This window comes from Equus quagga, chromosome 5, assembly GCF_021613505.1.
Source record: "Equus quagga isolate Etosha38 chromosome 5, UCLA_HA_Equagga_1.0, whole genome shotgun sequence".
Lineage (NCBI taxonomy): Eukaryota > Metazoa > Chordata > Mammalia > Perissodactyla > Equidae > Equus > Equus quagga.
Window position 1 is genome coordinate 16,123,711 of NC_060271.1, and position 27,746 is coordinate 16,151,456.

Below are 27,746 nucleotides of genomic sequence, written 5' to 3' on the forward strand. Positions count from 1 at the left end.
CCGTACACAGTTGTATATCTTAGTTGCAGGTCCTTCTAGTTGTGGGATGTGGGACGCTGCCTTAATGTGGCCTGATGAGCGGTGCCGTGTCCACGCTCAGGATCTGAACCCTGGGCCGCCGCAGCGGAGCACGCGAACTTAACCACTCGGCCACAGAGCCAGCCCCGCAGGCACTCTTAAATAATGAATGTTTTATAGCACCTTCTATGATCTTCCCCATCAAGTTGGTTCTCAATAAGATTAAATAGATTATTAAATAGTCTTCTTATTTGACCCAATTTATTATTTGTCTGTGTTCATAACTCTCCAAGGTTGTGAATAGGAATTGGTAAAATTTTTCTTTCCTTTAAAGCAGGCTTATTATAACTTTTGATATTTGTTTCATTAACGATTTCCTGTGGGCAGTGAATGTTTAAGAATCTGACTGAAAATGTTCTTAGAAGAGTTTAGAGATTATCTGTTTTATTAGAATTCTATGAAGGTACAAATTGGAATCTGTAAACATTTGGTTCAGATTTAATTCTTTTTTAAGGTATGCTTTTTTGCTGAGGAATCTTAGCTCTGAGCTAACATCTGTTGCCAGTCTTCCTCCTTTTTTTGTTTCCTCCGCAGAGCCCTGGTACATAGTTATGTATCCTAGTTGTAGGCCATTCTAGTTCTTCTGTGTGGGATGCCACCACAGCATAGCTTGATGAGCAGTGCGTAGGTCTGTGCCCAGGATCCGGACTGGTGAACCCTGGGCCGCTGAAGCGGAGCGTGTGAACTTAACCGTTCAGGCATGGGGCTGGCCCTAGATTTAATTTTTAAATGAGGTTTAAATCATTTAAAAAAACCCACACATGAATGCTTAAGTATGTTATGTACTAACTTTTAACCAGTCAGAGACCTATTTAGAGAACCTTGTGCTGTCAGATTTTCTTTTGTGCAGAATTTAAAGATTTTCTTCACTTTTAATTAAATAATATCCTTGGATCAGGCAGATGTGGAAAACATATGTTACTCTTTGCCACTATTCTTTTTGAATTAGGATTGTCTTACTAATGTGCACCCAAAACAAAACAGAGAAATAAGTTAATTCCTTAGAAGTTAATAAAAGCTTTCAACTTTTACCATTAGTCTCCAATTTGAACATTTTGCTTTTATCAAAGCACATTGTTCTCATTGATTTTGTTCATAATAGTAAATATCATACATTTGATCTGACAAAGTACATTTATATTAATAGTCACTTTTATTTTCAGTTTTAAGGTGAGATTTAAATACCTATTGTTACTGATTTTGGTCAGAAGTAAATGTAAATCTGATCTTATAAAATATTTTTATGAGTAAAGTCATTTTAATTTTTGATGTCAAAATAAGATTTTTGTTTAAAAGGTTTTGAAAACCTCAAACCTAGCCCATTTTATAGAAGGGGAAATGAAGGCCAATAAATGATGAATGACTTGCCCAGGTTCAGTGTGGAATTAGAACCCAAGTGTATTGGCCAGACTTAGTTCCAAGTCACAGAAACCCATTACAGACCAACTTAAGGGAGAAAAACATCTGCAGGAAAAGCTGGAGCCTGGCTCTTAAATGTGTCACCAGGAATGTCTCTTTACATCCTTATTTCTGCTGGCTTCTCTCAAGGCTTCATTTTTAGCCCAATTAGTGGCAGAGATGGCCATCAGCAGCTTCTGGCTTATATTCTACTAGTTTAACAACCCTTAGCAGAAAGAGAGTATTTGTTGTCCTCCCCTACAAGTCACCTGGAGTACAGCAAGTATCTTAGAATGAATGCTGAAAAAGCAGAATACATTTGGTTTCCTGGTTCCTAGACTAGTGCTTTTTCCACTATATCAATCTTCCTTGAGAGGGAGGCCAAAATGTTAGTTAAGTTTTGGTACTTATGAATTGTTTTTTCTTTTTGTATTACAGTGTTTCCTGGCATTTGAGGAGCTTTTCCAAAACCACCCTCACCATTGGGAGAAAACCATTGAGCCAAGGTGGGGTGGGAGTAGTTTTGGATCTTGGGTATGGGGTGGACTTAAACCCCTTAGGATTTTGCTAGCTGCTGCCATGACCCAGACAGGTCCAAGAGGTACAGGTAGAAGTAGCTCATATAGTAGCATCTTCCTCATATTTTTATGGTGTAGCTTCCTGTTTGGTGTCTTACCAGAGAGATATGAAGGCCAGCCTAAACTTGAAGAGTATTGCTGAATTATAGATTTTTTTTTTATGGCTATATTACTCATGACTCAGTCCTTCATTTTTTAGAAGCCTTTGTTGGAAAAGCCCTTAATCTTTGATACCCTCCCTTGTAATGTTGATGGTCTGAAATCCGTTTTCCTCTGTTTTCTGAAACTAATTTCAAACAGCCACATTATTGCCTTTTTTAAAAGGAAACACAACAAAATGAAATTGTATTTTGCGTCCATCACACTACTGCTTTTTTTGGGGACAGATTGCTATTTTCTTTTCCCTTGATTACAAACCTGTTTCTGCATCCTGCAGTCTATCTCCATTTTTTAATTCCTGTCTTTTATCTCCTCTCTTCTCATTAGCTATATTTTCTGGACTTTTGATCTCATTTTTTTTGGTAAAAGTTGTGTAATTCTGCAACTCATACATGCCTCTTAATTATCTTAAAGGAAGGTAAATATTTTACTCACATTATGGAAAAACAAATTCTGTCAGCTAAGTTTAGTTTTGAAAAATAGATAAAGTTCTCTTTCTTTGCTTTCCAGCTTAATCTTTTCTCAACCTGTTCCCTCTACTCCAGCTCAGAAAAATGAAACTTTGACTTTTTAAAGGAAGTAAAAGATTAGGGAAGAGCTTTTTTTTTTAAAGCTGTTTCTTGCCCAGGGATGGGGAGGTTGTAAAGACTCAGTGACTGTCAAGATTGGGATCTCCTGGTTTGTGAGGAAACAGCGAACTCACTGCTAGAGAATTAACTTTTGGAATTCTGAGATTGTGATTTTTTTCTATTTCTGTCCTCTGTCATAGTTTAAGGGACCATAACATAATTGACTAATATCTTTTTTTCAAAGGATATTCTTTTTTGGCCATGTCAGTATTGTGTTGTACTTATTTGTAAACTGTCAATTATTTGTTGGTATCTTGTTTTCGTCACTGTATTTGTAAAAAGATAGACAAAAACTGGAGAGATTTGAGAGAACGTAAGATGTAACATTAAGTGATAAACAGTGTTGTAGGAATCATAGCTGCGTACGCTGAAGAAGAAAAGTAAGAGTGTAGTAGTTTTAATACTAGTCTTAAAGTAGATGCATGATTTTTGTGAGGAAGCAGTTGACCTCTTATCTGTGTCTTTGTATAAAACCAAGCAGGAAGTAGAACTTAAAGATAAGCAAGAGTTTGGTTGCTTATCTTATCCAAAAATAAGGACATCATATTTATTGGAGTGAAAAAACACTGGTAGGGTTCCCAAGGGAGGCTTTAGAGTTTGCCACTTCTGAAGCGTTTCAAGGATAGATGAAACTACCAACCTTAGTGATTTTGCCTCAGGGCAGGTAAGAAGAACCCCAGTTGACGGCTGAGAAGACGACGTGATCAAATTTAGTTGAGGGACCGGTCAGAACAAAGTTGATAGAATCATGAGTTAAGGGAATTAACCTAAATACTGACAATGTCCAAGAGTGAAGAAATGGATCTGTGTCTGAGAGTGCATGTTAAGGCAAAGGTGGATTATGAATGTGAGACAGTCCATTACACAAACCAAGGCTGAAAGCCCAGAGTAAGCATAGGCATTCAGAGAGGGTTGGAAAGATTGAGTTAGGTAAGAGATGAGGATCTGATTCAGAGAGAGAACACTGCAAGAAGTGCTGGCCCAGAGCCCTGACCATACACTGTCAGAGCGCTTCAGTTAGAGCTACTTTTTATTTGCACATGCAGTATTCTCTGTTCTCTTCTTAAGAATGGGAGGTAAAATTTTGTTGTTGGCCTCTTTTTTCCTTTTCCAGATCTAACTACTTTTTTAAAAAATATTTTACCCACAGATTAATTTTCCAAAAATTGTATGTGGTAAAATTCACTGTTTGGTGTATAATTCTAGTAGTTTTGACAAATGCATACCCTGTAACCATCACCATGCTCAAGATGTAGAACAGTATTGTCCCTTGGAAGTTAGCCCCTCCCTCCACTCCTAGGCCCTGGCAACTACTCATCTCTTTTCTGTCCCTATAATTTTGCCTTTTCCAGGAATTCCTATAAGTGGGACTCATACAGTAGGTGACCTTTTGAGTCTGGCTTCTTTCACTTAGCATAATGCATTTCAGATCTATCTATGTTGTTGTGTCAGCAGTTTGTTCCACTTTATTTCATATATTCTGTCATATGCATTTACCACAGTTTAATCACTGTGGTAGATTGGAAGAACATACGGGCTGTTGCTAGTCATAAATTTATTTGACCATCAGGTTCTTTTCTTTTAGGCTTTGACTCAATAGTTAATTTGACAAATACTGAGATACAGAACAACATTGAATTAACCTAAACTAATAACATATAATAGTCTTACTAAACTACTTTGTGAGTTATATTAAATATAGGTGAGCTGTCTGTCTCTTGGAAACCAATTGTGATATAATAAAACCTTATTTATCTCCAACTTAAAAAAATAATTTCTAAGAGGATTAGATTAAGGCACTGAGGATTTAAAAACAAGATACTGCCAACTATTAATCACTTAATAGAGCATACTGTTTTAAAATATCCTTAACATTTAGAGAACCATTTACTATACTACAATCAATATGCTAATTACATATTATTTTTAATCCATTGATTAAGAGTCTCTTAATGTCTCTTGGGTAACACTTAGCTTAATTTGATTATCAGTATATTTAAAAATAATAAAAAGCTGTATTTGTTCAACAAGAATGTTCCAGGGACCTGAGCTGGCATTGGAATAGTTTTTGTTCATACATTCATTCAGCCAAGCTGCCAGCCTTTGAGTGCCTCCTGTGTCTTTGATGGTTAATAGCCTATTTTTGTGATCTGAGTAGACTGAGTATTTAACCTGTTGTCCAAACTAGAAACTTCTGAGAATGAAAGGGGGCATTATTCTTAATTATGCTCAGGCAACAGGTATAAACCAAGACTGTACTGGGAAGTATGTTCACTCTATCTATGGTGCACGCAAACACTGTGCCTTAGAACTGTGTGCAGTTATCAGAGCAGCATCTTAAGATGTTGAAGGGTAAAAGAACCTGTTTAAACTAGACTGCCAAATCTAAACTGGGAGAGAAAAGGAACAACAACATTGAGACGTGGTATGAAGCCGAAGAAGTCAGAGACAAAAGGGATCCAGTACTGTCTGAGGCTCCTGAAATGGTGTGCATTGAGAGCCAAGGAATAGCAGACAATTGATTCACTTTACCAATGAGCATGCAGTCATGTGTCACTTGACAGGGGCACACTCTGAGAAATGTGTCATTAGGTGATTTCGTTGTGCAAACATCATAGAGTGTACTTACACAAACCTAGGTGGTATAGCCTACTATACCCCTCGGCTGTATGGTAGGAACCGCCATCATATATGCACCTGTTGTTGACTTAAATGTCATTATGCAGTGCATGACTGTATATACTTGGCAGTAGGGTTAGTTAAAACATAAAACATAAAATTAACAGATTTAGCCATTTGGGATGGCTAGCTATTTATGATAGGGACTGCTCTCCCCAGTAATGTGAAATTACTATTAGCTTCTTGGACCTTTTAATATTTAATTGGATAATGGCATTTTTATTAGGCTACAGTAGTCCCCCCTTATCTGTAGTATTGCTTTCTTGGTCAACCATCGTTGGAAAATATTAAATGGAAAATTCCAGAAATAATTCATAAGTTTTAAATTGTGCACCGTTCTGAGTAGTGTGATGAAATCTCGTGCTGTCCTGCTCTGTCCCACCCAGGATGTGAATCATCTCTGTCCAGTGTATCCACACTGTACGTGCTACCTGTCTGTTAGTCATTAGTAGCTGTCTCAGTTATCAGATCGACTCTTGGCGTTTTTGCAGTGCTTGTGCTCAAGTAACCCTTATTTTACTTAATGCCCCAAAGCGCAGGAGTAGTGATACTGGCAATTCAGATATGCCAAAGAGAAACCGTAAGGTACTTCCCTTAAAAGAAAAGGTGAAAGTTCTTGACTTAATAAGGAAAGGAAAAAAATCATATGCTGAGGTTGCTAAGATTTATGGTAATTTTTATTACAGCATATTGTTATAATTGTTCTATTTTATTATTGTTAATATCTTACTGTTCCTAATTTATAAATTAGACTTCATCAAAGATATGTATGTAAAGGAAGAAACATAGTTTATATGGTCTGGTACTATCCATGGTTTCAGGCATCTGCTGGGGATCTTGGAACATATCCCCCATGGATAAGGGGGAACTACTGTATTTTTAATCTGAGGCTATTAAAGAAAGGCCACATTAGTGTGTGATACAGCAGGGTACTTTGTATTGACATAAAATTTCAGTTAGAAATAAGTTATTGGAGTAATTGAAATGTATTTTATTTGAAGTGATAAATATTTTGTAATGATGAAAGTAAAGGCATTAAAGTCCATTGTTGGTCTTTGACACATCTTTATTTCTGATGATTTTCTATATTTTGATTACCTTAATTTTCCTAAAGTTTATGACTTATTTGTATTATTTGTTTGATCATGTCTATTTGAAAATGCTGCCTACTTTTCAACTGAATGCCACTCCCCCCCCCCCCCCCCCCCCGCCCGCCCGAGTTAATCTTTGTTTTAGGATATCTTCAAGCTGGTAGTTGATTTGTTTTTGGAAGATATGTTCAAAGCTTAATAATAGCCAGTTCTGGTTTGTGATCGTTCTTTGGGATTTTGCCGACTAAGGCGTTGCAGTCTTCTCCCTCAGGAGGACATTAATTTGCTGTACCAGAATTGTTGATATGAATTAATAATAATGTCTACATTTGTATATTGCTTTACAGATTAGGAGCTATTTTACATGTGTTATTTCGATTCTTAAAGCAAGCCTGTTGTCAGGCCCCAGTTTTAGATAGTGATCTTTAAGTCTCTAGTAGACTTTTTCCATAGTAGATTAGTTCACATGACTCTCACATGATGGAACTTCATGTAAATGGAATCATTCAGTATATACTTTATTTCTGTCTTGCTTCTTTCACTCAGCATAATGTCTGTGATGCTATTGCATATGTCAGTTTGTTTCCTATTATTGCTAAGTAGTATTCCGTTATATGAATATACCACAAATTATTTATCCATTTATCTGTTGCTGGACGTTTGGGTTGTTTTTAGTTTTGGGCTATTATGAACAAGCTAGTAGGAAATTCTGGTACACGTTTTCTATGGACATATGCTTTCATTTCTCTTGAACAATAGAAGAATTGCTGTGTCAAAGGGTAGGTGGAAGATTAACTTTATAAGAAACTACCAAACCTTTTTCCAAAGTGGTGGTGTATTTAAAAATTCCCAGTAGCAATGTGTGAGAGTTGCAGTTGGTCCATATTTTGGCCAACATTTGGTGTTATATTTTTAATTTTAGCCATTTTAGTGAGTATGAAGTGGTATCTCATGGTTTTATTTTGAATTTTCTTTATGACCATTGATGTTGAGCATCTTTTCACGTGCTTGCTGGTCATTTGTATATCTTCTCTTCTGATGTTTCTTTTAGTCTTTCACCTTTTTTTTTTTTTAATTTGGTTATCATTATTACTGAGTTGTAAGACTTTTAAAAATATATTCTGGATAGAAGTCTTTTCTTGGATTTATATTGTGGAAATATTTTCAGACTGTAGTTTGCCTTTTTGTTTTTATAATAGTGTCTTAAAAGGAGTAGAAGTTTTGGATTTTGATGAAGTCTAATTTATCAATTTTTAATTTAATAATTAGTGACTTTAGTGTCTTGTCCAGGAAATTAAACAAGGTCATAAATATTTTCTCCTCTCTTTTCTTCTATAGGTTTTATAGTTTTAGATTTTACGTTTAGGTCTATGTTCCATTTCAAATTGATAGATGTGTATGGTTTGTTTAATCTTCCTTTTGAATTATTTTGTCTTTATGAAATGTTATTCTTAATTTCTTAAAATATTCTTTGTCTTGAAGCTTACTTTGATGTTAATATAGCTGTCACAGCTTTCTTATGTAACTTTATAGTATTTTTTTTCTAGTATTTTGTTTTTAGTCTACAAATGTCTTTGTATTTAAAGCGTGTCTCTTATAAACAGCTTGTAGCCATTGGCTCTTGGTTTTTGAATTCAGTCTGACAATCTCTGCCTTCTAATTGGAGTGGTTAGTCTATATTTAATTTGAGTATTGGTATGGTAGATATTTGTTGTTCTTTTGTTCCTGTGTTGCTTCATTTCTGCAACGTTCGTAGTTAATCAGATAGTTTATAGAATTCTGTTTCCTCTAGTGACTTCTTAGCTATGCTCCTTTTATTAATTTTTTAGTAGCCCTTTTAGAGCTTAACAATATCTACTATTTAACTTATCAAAGTCTATTTAGGAGGCAATATTGTACCACCTTTCACTTCACACTTCATACCACTTAAACCTCTTCTCATCCATTTCACAAATGTAATAGCCTTACGACAGTATAATTCCATTTATCTACCCATCCCTTTCTTTGTGCTTTTCTCCTATGTTGTACTTCAACTTACATCATAAATTCCACCTTAGGATTTGTTTTATTTGCTTTAAACAGTCGTGTTTTAAGGAAACTATGTTGAAGAAAATATTTGCTATTTACTTTTTCTGATGTTCTTTTCTGTAAATCCAAGTTTAATCAATGGTGTCTTTTAGTCTAACAACATTGTTTGGCATTTTTTTCCTTTTTTATTTTTTTTGAGGAAGATTAGCCCTGAGCTAACATCTGCTGCCAGTCCTCCTTTTTTTTTTTTTGCTGAGGAAGACTGGCCCTGAGCTAACATCCATGCCCATCTTCCCCTATTTTATGTGGGATGCCTGCCACAGCATGGCTCGACAAGCAGTGCGTAGGTCCACACCCAGGATCTGAACCAGTGAACCCCAGGCCACCGAAGTGGAACATGCAAACTTAACCACTGCTCCACCAGGCTGGCCTCTAGCATTTCTTAGAGTGCAGGTCTGCAGGCAACAAATTTTGTAGGCTTTCGTTTATCAGAACAGATGTTTATTTCATTCTCAGAATACTTTTTCTGAATGTGGAATCTTGAACTTGGCAGGGTTTTCCTTACCTTTCAGAACTTTGAAGATGCTCCATTGATTGTCCTTGGCCTCTATTATTTCTGGGAAAAGTCAGCTGTCATTCATATCTTTATTCCCTTGTATGTAATGTGCCCTTACACTCGCTTTTTGGTGGTTGTCAAGATTTTTCTCCTTATCTTTAGGTTTAAGCAGTTTGACTTAATGCACCTCAGAGTAGTTTTCTTTGTATTTATTCCAGTTAGGATTTGCTGATTTTCTTGGGTCAATAAAAAGAGGTTTTCATCCAAATTTGGGATATTTTTGGTTTGGTCACTTCTTTTAAAAAAATTTTGGCCCCATTTTCTCTTCTTTCCTAAAAAGAAGAAAGAGGCTAAAGCATCCAATTAAAATATGATAGACTGATACTGTTTCACAGGTCATTGAGACGTTCTTTATTCATTTTCCCTTGTTCATTTTCTTACTCAGAGTGGATAATTTTTGCTGATCTATCTTCAAGATCTCTGACTCTTTGACTCTATTCTATCTGTTGTTAAGCATGTCTGGTGAGCTTTTTATTCCAGTTATTGGACTTTTTGATGCTAGAATTTCCATTTGGTGTTTTTTGTCTATGTTAAGGTACAATTGGTGAAATAGGTTCAACCAGTTGTTTTGATGCTGGAACATTAGGGCTTCTGTGTTGTCCCCAGCAGTTCCTGGATATGAGACATGTTCAGGAGCATCTGTTTCACTGTAGATTTTTATGTAAGAAAGTATATAGTATTGTCCCAATCTGTATAGGGTTTAGGGACCTCATGACCTCATGAACCTGATTCAGCCTTTCATCTGATTCCTTACATCATCATTGATGTTTTGGGATCCTGGATTTTTATATGAAAACAAAGTAATTAGAAGAAGTGAGATTTTTAAAAAATAAAGTTATTTTAATGTTAAGTAACTTGGATTACTGTATCACCTCCAACTGGTCTCCTTCCTCTAATCTGTCTACCTTTGCTCCATCTTTTCCACTGCTGCCTTAAGGTATGGTACACAAATAAAAACATGAAACTACCTGTATTGCTACCTTTTCAACTCTGGCCCCCAACTTTGCACCCATAAACTTTATATTCAAGCTATATTGCATTATTTTTCTTGCATTTGTGATGCAGTTTTGTATCTTCTTATTTTTGCTTCCACTCTTCATTGAATCTAAAATACTCTCTTTCCATCTTACTTGTCCTTTAATTCCCCAGCTCAGATGTCAGCATTACTTTGAAAGGAGTTAACCTTCCTTTTTCTTCCTATTTCATCTTTTCTTCTTTCTTTCTCCCTATTTTCACCTCTATTCTTTTTGTTACGATAGCTCTTTGAGCATACCACTGTTATAGCTCCTAAATAATGTAGCTATCTGTATTTTGAGCTGTTCCACTCAATTGTGAGTTTTTTGTTGACAAGGATTGGGTCTTTGACATTTTTATACCCTCTTAGCACCTAGTGTAGTGTCTGATGTAGTAGATGCTTAGTAAATGTTTATCTCAAGAATGATGTTTGTCTTTTCCTAATTAACCTTGAAGTAGCTGTTCTATTCTTAAAGAAACTTTTCTAATTGTGTATTAATCTCTTGCTATTTTAGATTTAGGTTGGTCTTTAGATGTTCTAGAAATTGTTACTTTGCTTCTTTTTACTCAGACCTTTTCTTTTGCTCGGTAAGGCAGGGGTCAAGACAATTTATTTCCCTTCCTAACATTAACTCATATACTTTGAGAGAATTTTTGGAGTTCTTATTCTTCAAGTAGGTGAATTACTTGACTTTCTCTGACATTAATGACAATTTAGAACTTTTAGAACTTTGTACTAACGTGGTCCAAAGGAGAGTCAAGAAATAGTTAGAAATCAAGAGACTTGGGTTCTTTCTGGGCAACACCACTGACTTTGCTTTGTGATGAGTGGCTTTTGACTCGTTGAGCATACCACTGTATTAGAGCTCCTTGAGTCCCATTTTCTCTTAATAAAAAAGTATTTTTTTATTGAGATATAATTCATATATGATAAAATTTACCCTTTAAAATGTATAATTAAGTGGTTTTTAGTCTTTTTGCAAAGTTGTACAACTATCACCACTATCTAATTCCAGAACATATTCATTTTTATCACCTCAAAAGGAAACCCTCTACTCATTGACAATCACTCCCCCCTCAAGCTTCTGGCAACCACTAATTTACTTTCTATCTCTATGGATTTGCTTATTTTGGACATTTTATATAAATATAATCATACATTATGTGGTCTTTGTGTCTAACTTCTTTCATTTAGCATAAGATTTTTAGTCATTTATGTTGTAGCATGTAGCAGTATTTCATTTCCTTTTTATTCCTGGATGGTATTCCATTGTACGGATATATCACAGTTGTTTATATGTTCATCAGTTGATGGACATTTGAGTTGTTTCCACTTTTGGCTATTATGAAAAATGCTGCTATGATCATTTGTTTACAAGCTTTTGTATGGACATAACGTTTTGATTTTTCTTGGATGTGTTTTAATTCTTCTAGGAGTAGAATTGCTGGGTCATGTTTAACTTTTGAGGAATTGCCAGACTGCCTTTCAAAGCAGCGCCACCATTTTACATTGTCACAGTTATGAGGCTTCCAGTTTTTTCACATCTTTGCCAATAGTTTTTATTGTATCTTTTTGATTATAACTAGTGGATATGAAGTGGTATCTCATTGTGTTTTGGTTTTTATTTGCATTGCCCTAATAGCAAATGATGATGATCATTTTTTCATTAGCTTGTTGGTCATTCGTATATCTCCTTTGGAGAAATGCCTATTCAGATCCTTTGTCCATTTTTTAATTAGGTTGTCCTTTTACTGGTGAGTTTTAAGTGTTCTTTATATATGTTTAGATACAAGTCTCTTATCATGTATGTGATTTGCAAATTTTTCTTTCACTGTGTGGGTTGTGTTTTTACTTTTCTTGATGGTGTCTGTTGACAAAACAAAGTTTTAAATTTTGATGAATTTATCAGTTTTCCTTTCATTGCTTGTGCTTTTGGAGTCATGTCTAAGAAACTATTCCCTAATCCAAGATCATGAAGATTTACTCTTCTTCTAAGAGTTTTATAGTTTTAGCCTTTACATTTAGGTCTTTGATCCATTTTGGATTAATTTGTATATATGATATGAAGGAGTCCAGTTTCATTCTTTTGCATGTGGTTATCCAGTTTTCTCAGCACCATTTACTGAAAGACTCTTCTTTTCCTGATTGTATTATCTTGGTAGCTTGTGGAAAATCAGTTGACCGTAAATATACAGGTTTATTTTTAGACTCTTTAAATTACTGTAACTTTGTAGTAAGTTTTAAAATTAGAAGTGTGAATCGTCCAACTTTGTTCTCCTTTTCAAGATTGTTTTGACTATTCTAGGTAAAATATGTATGTGTATTTTAGGATCAGCTTGTCAGTTTCTAATAATTAGGATTTTGATAGGAATTACATTAAATCTGTAGATCATTTTGGGGCATATTGCCATCTTAACAGTATTAAATCTTCAATCCATGAACATGGGATGTCTTTCCATCCTTTATTTCTTTTAAAGAATAAAATGTTGGGTATATATAAAAAGAAGGAGAGCTGCATTATCTATAGGCCCATGTAGCTATGGCTTGTTCTGATTATTTTAATATTTTTAATTATTTTATTAATAATTACAGTGTGTCTTCAAGTAAGGCACTCACTTGAGTTTTAAGCAAACATTTGTTAAGTTATAACTTAATGCTAGGTACTAAGCTTGACTTTGGAGATACATAGATGAGAAAGATGTCACTGCCGTGAAAACTTCTGGTGTCTACCCAAAGTTTGAGAAGTTTGGGTGATTCAGTGTGTCAGTTTCCCAATGACTGGTTAGGTAGTGTTCAGGTTATGTCCAGGTATAGCTTTTGTTCTTGCATTTTCTTTTTGTTAATAAACTTTACTACAAGTATTTTGGCTTTTGTTATATACCTTTTATTTACCTTTTCTTGTGCAAAGCATGAATTCAGCAAATGTTAAACGTAAGGATAAATCTTCAGAGTTAGCCAAATTAACTTATGTAGGCATAACTCTATTCAGTAATTAAATAAAGTTGTAATAGATTATTTTAAAGGTCCTTTTCAGCTGTTAAAATTTAAGATTTGCCAAATATTTGTATACTTCCTCTTTAATAAAAATTGTAGGAGATGAGAAAGAATATTAGACAATATGTGGTCAAATCCTGGAGCAGGGAATATTTCATAGATATTTTATTTGACCTTCAGTATACTATCAGGACCCAATTTAATTTTTGAGTATCTGTTTTGAGCAGTTTTAATTTGTAAAGATGATTATTTTCTGACTTATTCTTTCTTAGAAATCTTCCAAAGAACAAATAGAAAATTTGTGTATTTTTTAAAAAATAGAATAAAACTTGGTATTGTATCTTGCAGTTATCACATGCAATTCTTTTATAAATCTAGCATGTATTATGGGAGCCTACTGATCTTATTTTCCCTAAATCTTGAAGTGATTTTATCATCCCAAGAATTATTTCATCATTGCCCATCAGTTTTTCTCCATCATGCCCAAACACCAAAATAACGAGATTACAAAAGAATGATTGAATGACCTAGAAGGATGATGCAGTAATGAAATCATCACTGTTATCCTTCAGGTTCTCGTTGTGTTCCCCAAGGTATTACATCTTTCAAGAAGGCATAATAAAAATTTATAGATGCCATTTTAGGTCTTTTTCTTTTAGCTTTCATTGAACACAGTGGAGAGTTTAGGTTTGTTTCCCCTGCCTGTAATGACAAAGAGATGAAAATTGACAGAGGAAAGTGGTTTACTATTTCAGTAGAATCGGAAGATGAATACAAAGACAGAAGCAACACTCTAGACTGTAATCACAATGGTGAAATTGAGTTGATGGTATCCTAGATTAATTTCCCTAGACCTAAGAAATATTGAGTTAATGATATATTTCTAAGGACAATAAGATATGTGCTATTCTCATCCATTTAGTCATTCAATAAGAAGGTCTTCATCATGCAGTATTTTGTGACTAGAATTTCGAATCATCCCATTTTTTTCTAGGAAGTCATGTGACAGTATTTTCCATCTTTTATGTTGTTTGTGTACCAAAATTCAATTGATAGCAAAGATGGTAAGTGAACAAATCCTGAAGTCTGATGTGTATACAGAAGTGCTTGCAAGGAAATAGATGATATAGAAATGAAAAAGTTATTTGGATTCATCATTCTATTTGGTGTTTATGAACTGAATATGAAGATGTTTTTTACAATTATGAAACAGAGATGGCCATCCTTCAACAAAATTCTGAAACATAAAAAATTTCAAAAGTATTGCATTTTGAAAATGTGAGTACAAGAAGAACCAAAAGTAAATAATATGCTAGAGTCTATTAAATGTATATTTGAAATCTGGAATTAGTATTGCCTTTTGATAGTAAAATATAAGAAAAAGAACCAGAAGTAATAACAAAGTAGAATATGTTAGAGATTGGAAATCCAGAGTCAGTATTTATAAGACAGATGTTTGTTTTAGTTTCATGCATGACAATTGATAATCAGTTGCATTCAAAAGAAATTCACCATTTTGGCATATATACTTAAAAACCAGGAGAATTTGAATACAGGCATACTTTATTTTATTGCGCTTCTCTTTATTGCACATCAGAGATACTGTGCTTTTTACAAGATCCTCCACCGGCAAAAAGATTATGGCTTACTGAAGGCTCAGATGATGGTTAGCATTTTTTAGCAATAAATAGTATTTTTTAATTAAAGTATGCACATTTCTTTTTAGATGTAATGCTATTGCATGCTTAATAAACTCCAGTACAGTGTAAACATAACTTTTATATGCACTGGAAAACCAAAAAATTTGTGTGACTTGCTTTATTGCAGTATTTGCTTTATTACAGTACTCTGGAACCAAACCTGCAATATTTTCGAGGTATGCCTGTATATTAAATGTAATATGTATTATATATAAAATGTAGAAAATGAGTTTGCTATGTTTAAAATCTTGTTAAAATATCTCATGATTGTTTCCCACTATCCTTTTATGATTTATTCTATAAATTATTTGTAAAATGACCTAACTATAAACCAGAAGCCTCCATTGGACACAGATAAGTAGTAGTGACTAGTTTTCCTGGTATATACTTAGGGCTAATTGTCATGATAACTCTATGAAATAGATATGAGGAAAGTGGATCAGAGGTTTGATAACTTGTCCAAGATTAGTGAACCAGATCAGGGATTTGAATCCAGATCTGTGGGTTAATAGGTTTTCTCTTCAGGATACCATATGATTTTTTAAATATTGTAGTACTTTTGTTGAAATTCAGCATGATGCATTATTCAGGGATAGCTTCATGGGAAGCCTGCCTAGAATGCTAGGAAGTGAAAGAGACTGATGTCAGTAAGGCAGAGTTGGAGTTATCTCAGCTCCTGAAACAGGTGGAACAAGTGGGCCAGACAGTGGATTTAGCAGACACAAATTTCAAAACAGACATTATAAATATGTTGAAAGAATTAAAATATATTCAAATAGTTAATGAACAGATAGGAAATTTCAGTACAGAGATAGAAACTATAAAAAGAAGCAAATGAAAATCGTAGAGCTGAAAAGTACAATAACTAAATGAATAATTCACTGAATGGCCTTAACAGCATATTGGAAGCAGAAGAAAAGATCAGTTGATCTGGAACATACAAGAATTATAAATGTATGTGCCCCAAAACAGATCTTCAAAAAAACTGAACAAAAACTCTCAGAACTAAAAAGAGAAATAGACAAATCCAGAATCATAGCAGGAGATTTTAACACACCTCTCTCAGAAAATAATAGAACAACCAGATAAAAAAGTAATCAAGAATCTGAACACTATACCCATCAAACTCAGAATATACATTCCTTTTCAGAGGCACAGTGAATATTCACCAATATAAATTGTATTACTGGGCCAGAAAGCAAGTTGCAGTGTATTTCTAGTGTGAAATCTTACAGAGTATGTTTTCTGACTAGCAGAATTAAATTAGGTAAAAAAAAGATATTTTGAAAACCCAGAGTGTTTAGAAATTAAATAGTATATTTCTAAAGTACCTCTGGGTCAAAGAAGAAATCATAAGGGATATTAGAAAATGTTTTGAACTGAATAACAAGAGCAGAATATATCAAAATTTGTGACATACGACTAAAGCAGTGTTTAGGAAGAAGCTTATCGCTTTAAATATTTTTATTAGAAAAATCAGAAGAGTCTGAAATCAATTACCTAAGTATGTACCTTAAGAAGTTAGAAAAATAAGAGCAAATTGAATCCAAAGTAGAAGGAAGGAAATAATAAAGATAAGAATGGAAATCAATAAAATAGAAAATGAATAAATAAAAAGCAGTGAAGCCAGAGGCTGAAACATTTAAGGAAAAAGCAAACTCTTACCAAAAAAAAAAAAAAAAATGGGTGAAGGAACAGTTTCTAACTCATTTCATGGGGTCAGCACCACCATGATACGAAAGTCAGGCAGAGAAATAACAAGAAAAGAAAACTATAGACCAATATCCTTCGTGAACATAGACCCCAAAATCTTTAACAACGTATTAGCAGATTACATTCATTAACATGTGAAAAGGAGAATACATCATGACCAAGTGGGACTTGTCCCAGGAATGCAGTGCAGGTTAAAATTAGAAAATCAGTTGATGTAACTGTCCCTGTGAGTAGACGAATATGAAAAATCATATCATTTCAAGTGTAGACAAAAACCTTTGAAAAAATTTGAATCTCATTCAGCAGACTAGGAATAAAAAGGAATTTCCTTAATTTGATTAAAGGCATCTATGAAAAACCTAGAATTTATATCATATTTAATGATGAGACATTAATGTTTTCCCTCTGAGACTGAGAACAATACACAGATGTTTGCATTCATAGTTATTCAACATTCTCTTAGAGGGACAAGCCAATGGAATAAGGTAAGAAAAAGTAATAGAAGACATCCAGATTGAAAAAAGAATAGGTAAAATTGTCTTTATTTGCAAACAACATTATTGTATATGTAGAAAATCCTGAAGAATCTATGGAAAAGCTACTAGAACTAGTAAGTGAGTTTAGCAAAGTCACAAGATACAATGTCAATATATATATTTTTATACCACTAAGGAACAATTGGAAAATGAAGTTAACAAAAGCAATTCCATCTACAGCAGCACCCAAAATAATTAAATGCTTTAGGGATACATTTTAACAAAATGTATGCAGACTTCTCTACTGGAAACTATAAAACATTACCAAGAGATAAAAGAAGACCCAAATAAATAGAGATATGTAGCATGTTTGTGGAATAGAGGACTTGTTGTTAGATGTCAGTCTTCCCCAAATTGATTTATAGAGTTAATACAATCTCGATAAAATCCTAGCAGACTTTTTTTTTAAGAAATTGACAAGCTGGTGGAAATGCAAAGGACCTAGAAAACAAAGTTGTAGGACTTACTGTGCCTGATTTCAAGACTTTCTATACAGCTACAGTAATGAAGACAAAATGTTATTGGCGTGAGGATAGACAAATAGATGAATGGAGCAAAATAGAGTTCAGAAATAGACCCACATGTATATTCAGCTGATTTTTGATGGGTGTGCCAGTGTAATTCAATGAGGAAAGGACAGTCTTTTCAAGGAATGGTGCTATATATCTGAGTGAAAGAAAAATTTATATTGATCCTTTACGTCAGACTTACACAGAAAGTTAACTCTAAGTATATCAGAGATCTAAACATAAAAGTTAAGACTATAAAACTTCTAGAAGAAAACATGGGAAAAAATATTTGCCATGGTGGAGTAGGCAAATGTATTTTTTTAGATAGGAGATAAACAGCACAGATCACAAAATGAAAATTGATAAGTTGGACTTTATTAAGTTTAAGATTTTTGCTCCTTGGAAGACACTGTTATGAAAATAAACAACCACAGACTGGGAGAAAATATTCACCATATGTGTGTATATGTGTGTATGTATCTGACAGAGGACTTGCTTGTTCAAAAAATATAAAAAATTCTTATAACACAAATAACCAAAGGTATTTATTTATTTATTTATTTTTGCTGAGGAAGATTGGCCCTGAGCTAACATCTCTTGTCCATCTTCCTCTTTTTGCTTGAGGAAGATTGGCCCTGAGCTAACATCTTTGTCAATCTTCTATTTTGTATGTGGATTGCTGCTGACGAGTGATATAGGTCCGCAATGGGAACTGACCCAGGCTGCCGAAGCGGAGTGTGCACAACTTAACCACTATACCACAGGGCCAGTACCCAAAAGTCTTTTTTCCCCCAGTTTTATTGAGAAATAATTGACATATGCTGTATACTTTAAACTTACACAGTGATATGATGGTTTGGCTTATATATACTGTGAATTGATTACCACAGTGCGTTCAACTAACATCCATCTTCTCGTATTCACCAAAAGTCTTATAACCCAAATAAAACATAGGCAAAACTGATGAACAGACACTTCACAAAAGATGATATACAGATGGCGAATAAGAGCATGCAGGGATGCCCACCATCATTATTTAGTAGAGAAATGCACACGAAAATCACTGAGGTACAACTACACATCCACTAGAATGGTTATAATTGAAAAAACTTAAAATACTATTGGCAGAGACATGAAACAGCTGAACTTGGATATTGCTAGTGGGACTGGAAAGTAGTTTGACAGTTTGAGTCCATTTATATGGAATTTCAGAAACGGCAACACTAATCTATAATGATACGAAGCAGATGGGTGGTTGTGTGGGATGGAGGTGGGGGCAAAGGAATGAGGATTGCTTGCTGAGCCACACAAAGGAGCTTTTTAGGATGATGGAAATGTTATGTATCTTACTTTTGGTGTTAGCTTCATGATTGTGTACATTTGTCAAAACTCCTTCAACTGTGTACTTAAAATTGGTGCACTTTATTTTTTTTAAACATACTTCAATAAAGTTGATTTAAAAATAAAATCAGATAACAAAAAACTCTTATTTCCCGCTTGATTCACGTGAACCTAGAGGAGCAGGCCTTACTCTAGGAAGAAATTGGATGGAATGTGTGTTGATTGCCTATATTTAGGCAGTTCAGTTTTTGTGAGAAATAATTGTTTAGTAAGGAGAGCAAAGGTCACTGCTTTTTAAAGGTAGCTGAAAGGGACGTTGTTTGTGGTAAAAGATACATAAGAAGATTTACCATTTTAACCATTTTTTAAGTGTATAGTTCAGTGGCATTAAGTACTTTCTAACATTCTTGTGCAGTCATCACTACCATCCATCTCCAGAACTTTTTTGTCTTCCCAAACTGACCCTCTGCACCCATTAGACAATAATTCCCCATCCTACCTTCCCCCTGCTCCTCTACTTTCTCTCTTTCTGATTTTGACTACTCTAGGTACCTCATGTAAGTGGAATCACACAGTATGTGTCTTTTTGTGACTGACTTATTTCACTTAGCATGATGTCTTCAGGTTAACCCATGTTATAGCAAAATATGTCAGAATTTACTTCCTTTTTAAGACAATAATATTCCATTGTATACCATATTTTATTTATCTGTTCATCCATGGACGGACATTTGGGTTGCTTTCATGTTGCTATTGTGAGTAATGCTGCTGTGAACACAAGTGTACAAATATCTAAGTCCCTGCTTTCTATTCCTTCTGGTATATACCTAGAAGTGAAGTTGATGGATCATATGGTAATTCTGTGTTTAAGTTTTTGAGGAACTGCCATACTCTTCTTGACAGTGGTTGCAGTATTTTACATTCCCAGTAGTGATGCGCAAGGGTTCCAGTTTCTCCACATCCTTGTCAAGACATGTTATTTTCTGTTTTTTTGATTTTTTGATAATAGACATCCTAATGCTGTGAAGTGGTATCTTGTGGGGTCTTTTTGTTTTTTGTTTTGTTTTTTTGAGGAAGATTAGCCCTGAGCTATCGTCTGCTGTCAATCCTCTTTTTGCTGAGGAAGACTGGCCCTGAGCTAACATCCGTGCCCATCTTCCTCTACTTTATCTGTGAGACGCCTACCACAGCATGGCTTGCGAAGTGGTGCCATGTCTGCACTGGGATCCAAACTGGTGAACCCCGGGCCGCCGAAGCGAAACGCGCGCACTTAACCACTGCGCCACCGGGCTGGTGCTATCTTGTGGTTTTGATTGCAAAGGGAAATTTTAATGTCATTTAATCCAAACCTGTGAGTTCACAGATGAAACTCAGATGATAGGTTAGCAAAAGCCACTAGGTTTAAGATTTTACAACTTCTTTTGTGGATCATTTCAACTGTTAGTGTTTGCATTTGGGCCTTCAGGGTTTTGTGAGTACAAATGGATAATGTTAGGCTTATGAACAGTTTTTTTCTCTGTTTTTACCTATTTGTGACAAGGCACAGCCAATCGTATTTTCTGTGGAGGAACAGATCTGTATTTGTTTTTGTAATTTTATTAAAGTGTTTAATAATCAGTCTAAAGTTTGGACAGTGAATGGTGTTCCCAGATTAATACACTTATACACATCCACACAAAACAAAACTAAACACTGGAATTGATTATTTCCATGAAGAGTGGTTTTTAAACTATTGTCCTGTGAGTTTTGGTATTTTTCTTCCTGCTTTATTTTAACCTTTTATAACAACTGAGTGTAAAACTTTTTCCTTATTTATTTTGAACGTTGCTAGCTGAACATATTCATGAAATCATTGTTTTCACTTTTAGTGCTTAATTTCTGTAGCATTTACATGGTTCTTGGCAAGTGTACATCAGATCTGGTAGGCTCACCAGCTGAGATGCAGTGACCACTTGGAAAGATAACATGGAAGAATGCCCCAGCAGTGACTGAGTGATGAAATGAGTGCTAAGTTCGGTGCCTGCCTAGACTAGGATCTGGGAAGGCCTGGCATTATACCCTGTACTCTGACATTCTTGGCACAGTTCAACAACTTTTTCTTTCCATTTCAGCAAATGTTTATTAAGTACTTGCTCTGTGTCTGACATCGTGCCTGGCACTGTGAATATAGAAATGAGCTCTTACCCTTAAGTAACTAGAAGGGATACAGAACTGTAAATAAAATTGTAATGTTAAGTGCAATCAATGGTCTAAATGTATAAAAAGTATAGAGATCTTGCAGAGGGAGAGAACGTTGAATTCTTGAGTATGGTAAGAGGATCCAAGGTGGATTCCTTTAGATAACATCTGAGCTAAATTTTGAAGGTGGAATATGATTTTGTCAGTGGTAGGGTGGATATTATAGGCAATGAGATCAGCATATAGGGCAGGCACGGTTGCCTGAAAGAACGTGGTATGTTTAAGGAGCTATAAACAGATAATTCATATGGGGCACAAAGTGTGAGGATTGATAGGTGAGAACTGTATTTCCCTTCATTGTCACGTATTGCCTGAAAAGCAGCCTAGAAAGATTAATAAAATAATAGAGACAAAGACTAAACTTTAATACTATGACTGGGATTAATTGTAAAACTAGGACATGCATTGTATTTCTGTTTCTGAAATGCATATGTCTCTTTCTTCCTTCTTTCTCTTTCTTACTGTCTGCCTCCTCCCTTGTGAGTGAGTGAGTGTGTGTGTGTCTGTGTAGATAATTGAGGGAAAAAGGAACTAAGAATTGTGACCTTGATTCTGGTCCTGACTCTCACATGCTTGGTTCAGCAAACCACTTTTATCTTTTTGAGCTTTGGTCTCCTCATCTGTATAACATGTGCAAACTATATGATCTAAGCTTTTCAAAATGTTTTTTGAGGGTGTCTTAATTTCTGAGTTGCCTTGGAACCCAGTAGGTGCTGACTGTGTATTTTCAAATGAGTGTTTTGAATGTGTTTTCTCTTGTATCAAAAAGTAAGAGAGGATAAATACAGTCATGCTGTGCATAACGACGTTTAACAACATTTTGGTCAACGATGGACTGTATATGTGACGGTGGTCCCATAAGGTTAGTGCCGTTCAGCCTAGGTGTGTAGTAGGCTGTAACATCTGGGTTTGTGTAAGTACAATCTATGATGTTTACACAATGACGAAATCTCCTTAACCACCTATTTCTCACAACATATCCCTGTCAAGTGACACATGACTGTAATTAATGAAAGTTAATTGTGACAGAATAAGCAATAAAAGATTTATGTACAGACTGTTGCTTCCCAGGCTGTACTTATCATATAAAATGTGTTCAAGCAGTTTGTCTTTATAAATTGTTTCACTTAGAATTTAGATTGGTGAGGTCCCAGGGTACAGAAACTACAGTATCTTTATACATAAAATTCCATTAGACTTGAATGTCATAGACTGTTGTAATTATCATATATGATCAATTAAGAATTAGTCTATATTAAAAAATATGTTCAGTTGATCATTTCTTTCTCTCTCTCTCTCTTTTTTTGGTGAGGGAGATTGGCTCTGAGCTAATGTCTGTTGCTAATCTTCCTCTTTTTATTTTCATCTTTCCTTCCCCAAAACCTCAGTACATAGTTGTACATCGTAGTTGTAAGTCCTTCTAGTTCATCTGTGTGGGATGCCACCACAGCATGGCTTGATGAGTAGTGTGTAGGTCTGTGCCTGGGATCCAAACTGGTGAACCCTGGGCTACTGAAGAGGAATGCATGAACTTAACCACTAAGCCACCGGGCCCACCTCAATCTTTTCTCTTTTTAATTTGACTGTGGCAGAAGTTCTTGGACTTGGCTGCTTCAGATTGTGATTTTTTCTTTCATAATGTAGTTTATAGGTGGCCCTTTTTTCTCATATAAACTTTACTTTTCTTAGTTCAAAACTAGTGTTTCTTCTCCTTTTCCATTGTTGTTATCTGCAAAATGTTTGCTTTTAGAGCAGAGGATTATAAAATTCGTTTTAATGTTATAGAGTTGCTGTAATATGCTGTTAATTACTTTATTTCTTTACCTTTAGGGATCCTATTGGGCAATAGACACCAACCCGAAGGAAGATGCACTGCCTACTCGGCCAAAGAAGAGAGCACGATCTGTAGAACGGGTAAAAGCTCTTTATTACAAATTTAGTATGATGGAGTTATTATGTCAGAAATATAGATTTTAAAAGTTACTTCCAATACAGCGAGTATAACCATAATGAAGGTAATATTTTATTTGTATAGCATTTTCTGTTTTTTCAGAATGCTTTGACTCATTATTGTATTTGATCTTAACAACTCTTTGAGTGAGGTGGGGAGTTTAGGAATTAAGGAAAAGGTGTTTTTTGTGATTAGGGCACAGCTGTTGTCTGAGACTTGAATCTGGGTCTCTTGAGATTTAATTTGGTACTCTTTCCTTTGCATCTACAACACTGAGTACTGGTTTTATATAACAAAGCTGTTCCTTTTCACTGCAGGTGATTACACTGAATCTTCCTGATTGTCCTTAAAATGCTTTTTCCAGCTTCCAGCCATGTAATAATTATTTTGTACACAAAATCTCTTAAGTGTTTGTGTGTTGTTTGTAAGATAATTCTTACTCGTAAATTCATGGTTAAGATTAATTTGCATGAATGAAAGAAAAGGAGCTGTAGTTGATACTCTGAGTTGTTTATTGTAACGTATTTTTAGTTGACACTGGCTGTCGTCAGACATTAACTTTACCTTTCAGCTTTTCTGACTGCATTTCTAGCATCTCAACTAAAACACACACACACACACACACACACACACACACACCCTGCCTCCACACACACACACACACACACACACACGCACACACCCTGCCACCCCCATCCTACCCTACAATCCCTTAAGACCCATTCCAAATGTTAACTAAACTGTCAAATCTTTCCTCACTTCTTCATGTGTATTCTTGTAGAATTTTGCAAAGTTCTTTCACAGAATTTCTCACACTTTGTAGAAATTATTTGTTTCTATATTTGTCTCCTTTGCTGGACTGTGATCCCCTAAGGGTAGAGAAAATATATTTGTATCTCCAGTGTTAGTGTTTTTCGCAGCTTATAATAGATATCAGTAAATGTTTGCAGAATAAATCAGGGTAAAGGGAATAAGAGAAGATGAAGGAAACTGAATAAACATTTGGTCAAATAAATTTGTTCTATGCCTATTCCTGGTAGAGAGAGAAAACTTCCCAATCTCAAAGACAAGGACTTTAAGCTGGGTTTAAGTTGGGATCAGGGGAGCCCATGAGGTACAGCAGCAATGGGGTTTACGCAAGCAGATTTATGGAGCCAGCAGAAGGAATTCAGTACTCTAGTTACCAAACTATATAGAATTAAAGGTGAACTCTTAGGCCAGAACACTTTTTTGTTTTATACAAACCAAAATTTAAGAAGTTAAAGTTTAATATTGGTGGCATAGTCTTCTGGTAACAGAGTTTTAAGACTGACATGTCAATGAGCTGTGTATGTAATGGTGTGAGAGGGAATGAACCTCAGTTCCTGCCCTCCAGCTTCTGCCTTTTAAAACAGACTTAGCATGTGTGCTTAGCAGGCTTAGCACTTAGACTTTCACACTTTAATTGTGTGAAAATGTAGAGTACAAAACACTTAGCATCTATTGCCAGAATTTGAAGGAAGGGGAGAGAAATCCACATTGTTAAACCCAGAGCATCAGTGAGGATGTATATGTTGAAGGGTGCAGAAATGGTGGTCTTCTCTATCATTTGCCCTCTTCTTCTGAAGTTCTTAGAGCTTGAATTGGTTTTGGAAATTTGAATTGGTAGTCCAGTTGACAACTGTGCCTTCCTTTTGGATATTAAGCCAGCCTTTTGTTCTGTTACCTTGTTTCATAGTTCTGAGAGCAATCCGTCTTTATTTCTGAGAGTCCCCCTTTTTTCTGGAGACCATATATTGTCAGTTTTATAATGGACGTCTATAGAGATATAAAATTCAGATTACAGAAGTATGTTTTACATACAAAGCATGTGTTCTTGAATATATGTTTGGACATATATTTTCTATATTTATTTTCTACTGTTTATCTTTTTAGCTTCATTTTAAGTTAAAAGCATGTAAAAGCTTCAACAATTTACCTTTGTAGTATAGTACCATAAAATATCCAGTACCAGAGCCTTTCAGTTAGTAATATTGACATTTATTTTGGCCTGAGCTGTGTATTGGATGCTGCTGTAGGAGAGGAACCTGTGAAAGAGACCAGCTGTAAGCAGAGTATATTAATCAGGAAGACAGATACTGTTTAATACTCTGAAAGATAGTATTCTTACAAAACATAATTTCCTGCCCTGATAAACTGATGTGTCTGTATTTTTCATTTAGAGGTTTTTTTGGGGGAGAAGGGAGGAAGGTAATATTTTTATTAGGATAGAGTTTGTATTTTAGGTAGCCATTGGGTTTTATCTAAGGAAATACATAGGACAGTCAAATAGTGATGGTTCTGAATCTGATCTTTATACATTTAAAGTTTGCTCAAAAACTAAACATCCATAAGTTGAAACTTTTAAAGGATTTTAAAATGTAAATATATTGACATCTCTAGAAAGTTCCTTATTAAATTTCTGAAATTTATTATTCCTTTGTCCATGTGTAAACATCAAAATTCTATGTGAAAAATAAAAATATTTTATAAGATGAGCTTTTAATGGAACAGAAAAGTATTTCTAAACTGCTACAGAGAAGTGATTTTTAAAAATGCAAGTAACAATATCTTCATATCCTAAATGAAAAATCAACCCTGATAGTTATATCCGGGCCAATATTCTTAACTCGGTTCTCTGGACCCCCTCCATTTACATAAACATATCTCTTGATCATTATAGTATTCCTTTCTTCTGTTCTTAATCCTCAAGTATATAAATGTCTCTCATTTTCTTTTTTCTGATTTCTTTTATCTTCTTACCACTTTTTCTTTATCATAAAATGGACCTGAAGACCTAAAAAAATTATTGAATAAAGTTTAGCATGATGGGTGAGTGGCTCCTTGACTAGGAGTCCTCTGTTTCTCTTTTGGCTTTACAGTTTACTTGTTCTTGTGACTTTTGGCAAGTTATTAGATTTTTTGAGCTTCATGTTATCGACTATAAAGTAAGAGGATAGAAGTCTCAGTAGCTGCTGTGGACTGAATGTTTGTTTCCCCCAAATTCGTATGTTGAAATCCCAATCCCAGTGTGATGGTATTTGGAGATGGAGACTTTGGGAAGTAATTGGGTCAGGAGGGTGAAGCCCTCATGAATGGAATTAGTGTCTTTATAAGAATAAACCAGAGAGCTGGCCAGCTCTCTTTCCATCATGTGAGAATACCTGGAAGAGGGCTCTCTCCAGAACCTGATCATGTTGGCACCATGATCTTGGACTTCTTGCCTCCAGAACTGTGAGAAATAAATTTCTGTTGTTGATAAGCCACCCAGTTTATGATGTTTTGTTAAAGGAACCTGAGCTAAGACAACAGCATAATAATAATAATAATAGATAATTATATTGAGTTTATGTTCCAGATGTCTTTTAAAGAATTTCATTTATGTTAACTCATGCAGTTTTTATAGTAACTCCAAATGATTAAACTGATAGGCATGGATGTTAGGTAAACTGTCCAGGGATACCAAGGACAATAAGGACAAAGGGCGAGATTATGAACCCAGGTAGTCTGCCTTTAAAGTCCATGCTGTTTACAGCTGCACTTTACTGCCAGTAGTATTTGCTATGCCAAAGCCCACAACACTGAATCAAGTTTCTTTGTGCATATTTTGTTGTGAGCTAATGGTCCTTAATTTTAAAAGAGAATCCCCCACATTTAACCTAAAAACTGTATATATGATTAAGTGACGTAAATATGATTATAAATGACAGGCAAGTGATAAGTAATCTGTTAGGGCAAGTGGTAATAACTAAAGTGACTCAAAATAGAAAATGCTGCTCTGGGAAGGCCTCTAGGAAGAGGAATGAGACTTTTGAGGAATGAGAATTTTGATGCAGAAGTGTAACTTGTTTGCATAGAAAATAGTAAATGATGTTCCACTTGGAGAATACAGCATGCATGATTGAATGGTAAATAAGAAGTACAGGTGGGCATAATTGAAAACCCTTTTAACCATGGTGAAGAGCTTAGGCAAGGGTGTGAAAAGAATGATTTGGGTAGAAAGCCTAAAGATATGGGATCAAGAAATTGCTTTGATATGATAGCCTGTCGTGTTGAGAAAGGAATCAAAACAACAGTTAAGAAAGATACTTGCTCTTCATAAAATACTCATTGCAAGAGGAAGATGCTGTATGAGAGGAAAAATAATTTGCCCTCTACCCGTCTAGGTTCTTGGCTGAGACTCCCTCTGAGAAAAAGACAGATTAATAAGGGAAAACCAAATTTAATTATGTACATACAGGAGCCCCACAAAGATAAGAGACTCAAAGGCAGCCAGGCAGTTGAGGCTTATATACCATCCTGACCTAAGGAAACGGATAGGAGTTGGGGCTTCAAAGGGGAGGAAGACAATTCACAGGAAGGGGAGAAGAACAAATGTTTGGTAAATAAATGTTTGCCTTGCCATGTAGGTAAGTCTCTCAGATATGAAAAATAACACTCTTCCTGGTATAGGCCCTCTTTCTAATTTCTTTTAG

General features: G+C 35.0%; 1 protein-coding gene across 4 annotated transcripts in view; it reads left to right on the top strand.

The window, feature by feature from the left end:
- The window catches only part of FOXJ3 (forkhead box J3), a 134,043-nt gene that overhangs the window by 60,131 nt on the left and 46,166 nt on the right, over positions 1-27,746 (top strand). For all 4 annotated transcript variants that reach the window (XM_046661192.1, XM_046661193.1, XM_046661191.1 and 1 more), the window contains exon 5: positions 23,133-23,216. In XM_046661192.1, the coding sequence (XP_046517148.1) occupies positions 23,133-23,216 (84 nt within the window). The remainder of the gene's footprint in view (positions 1-23,132; positions 23,217-27,746) is intronic.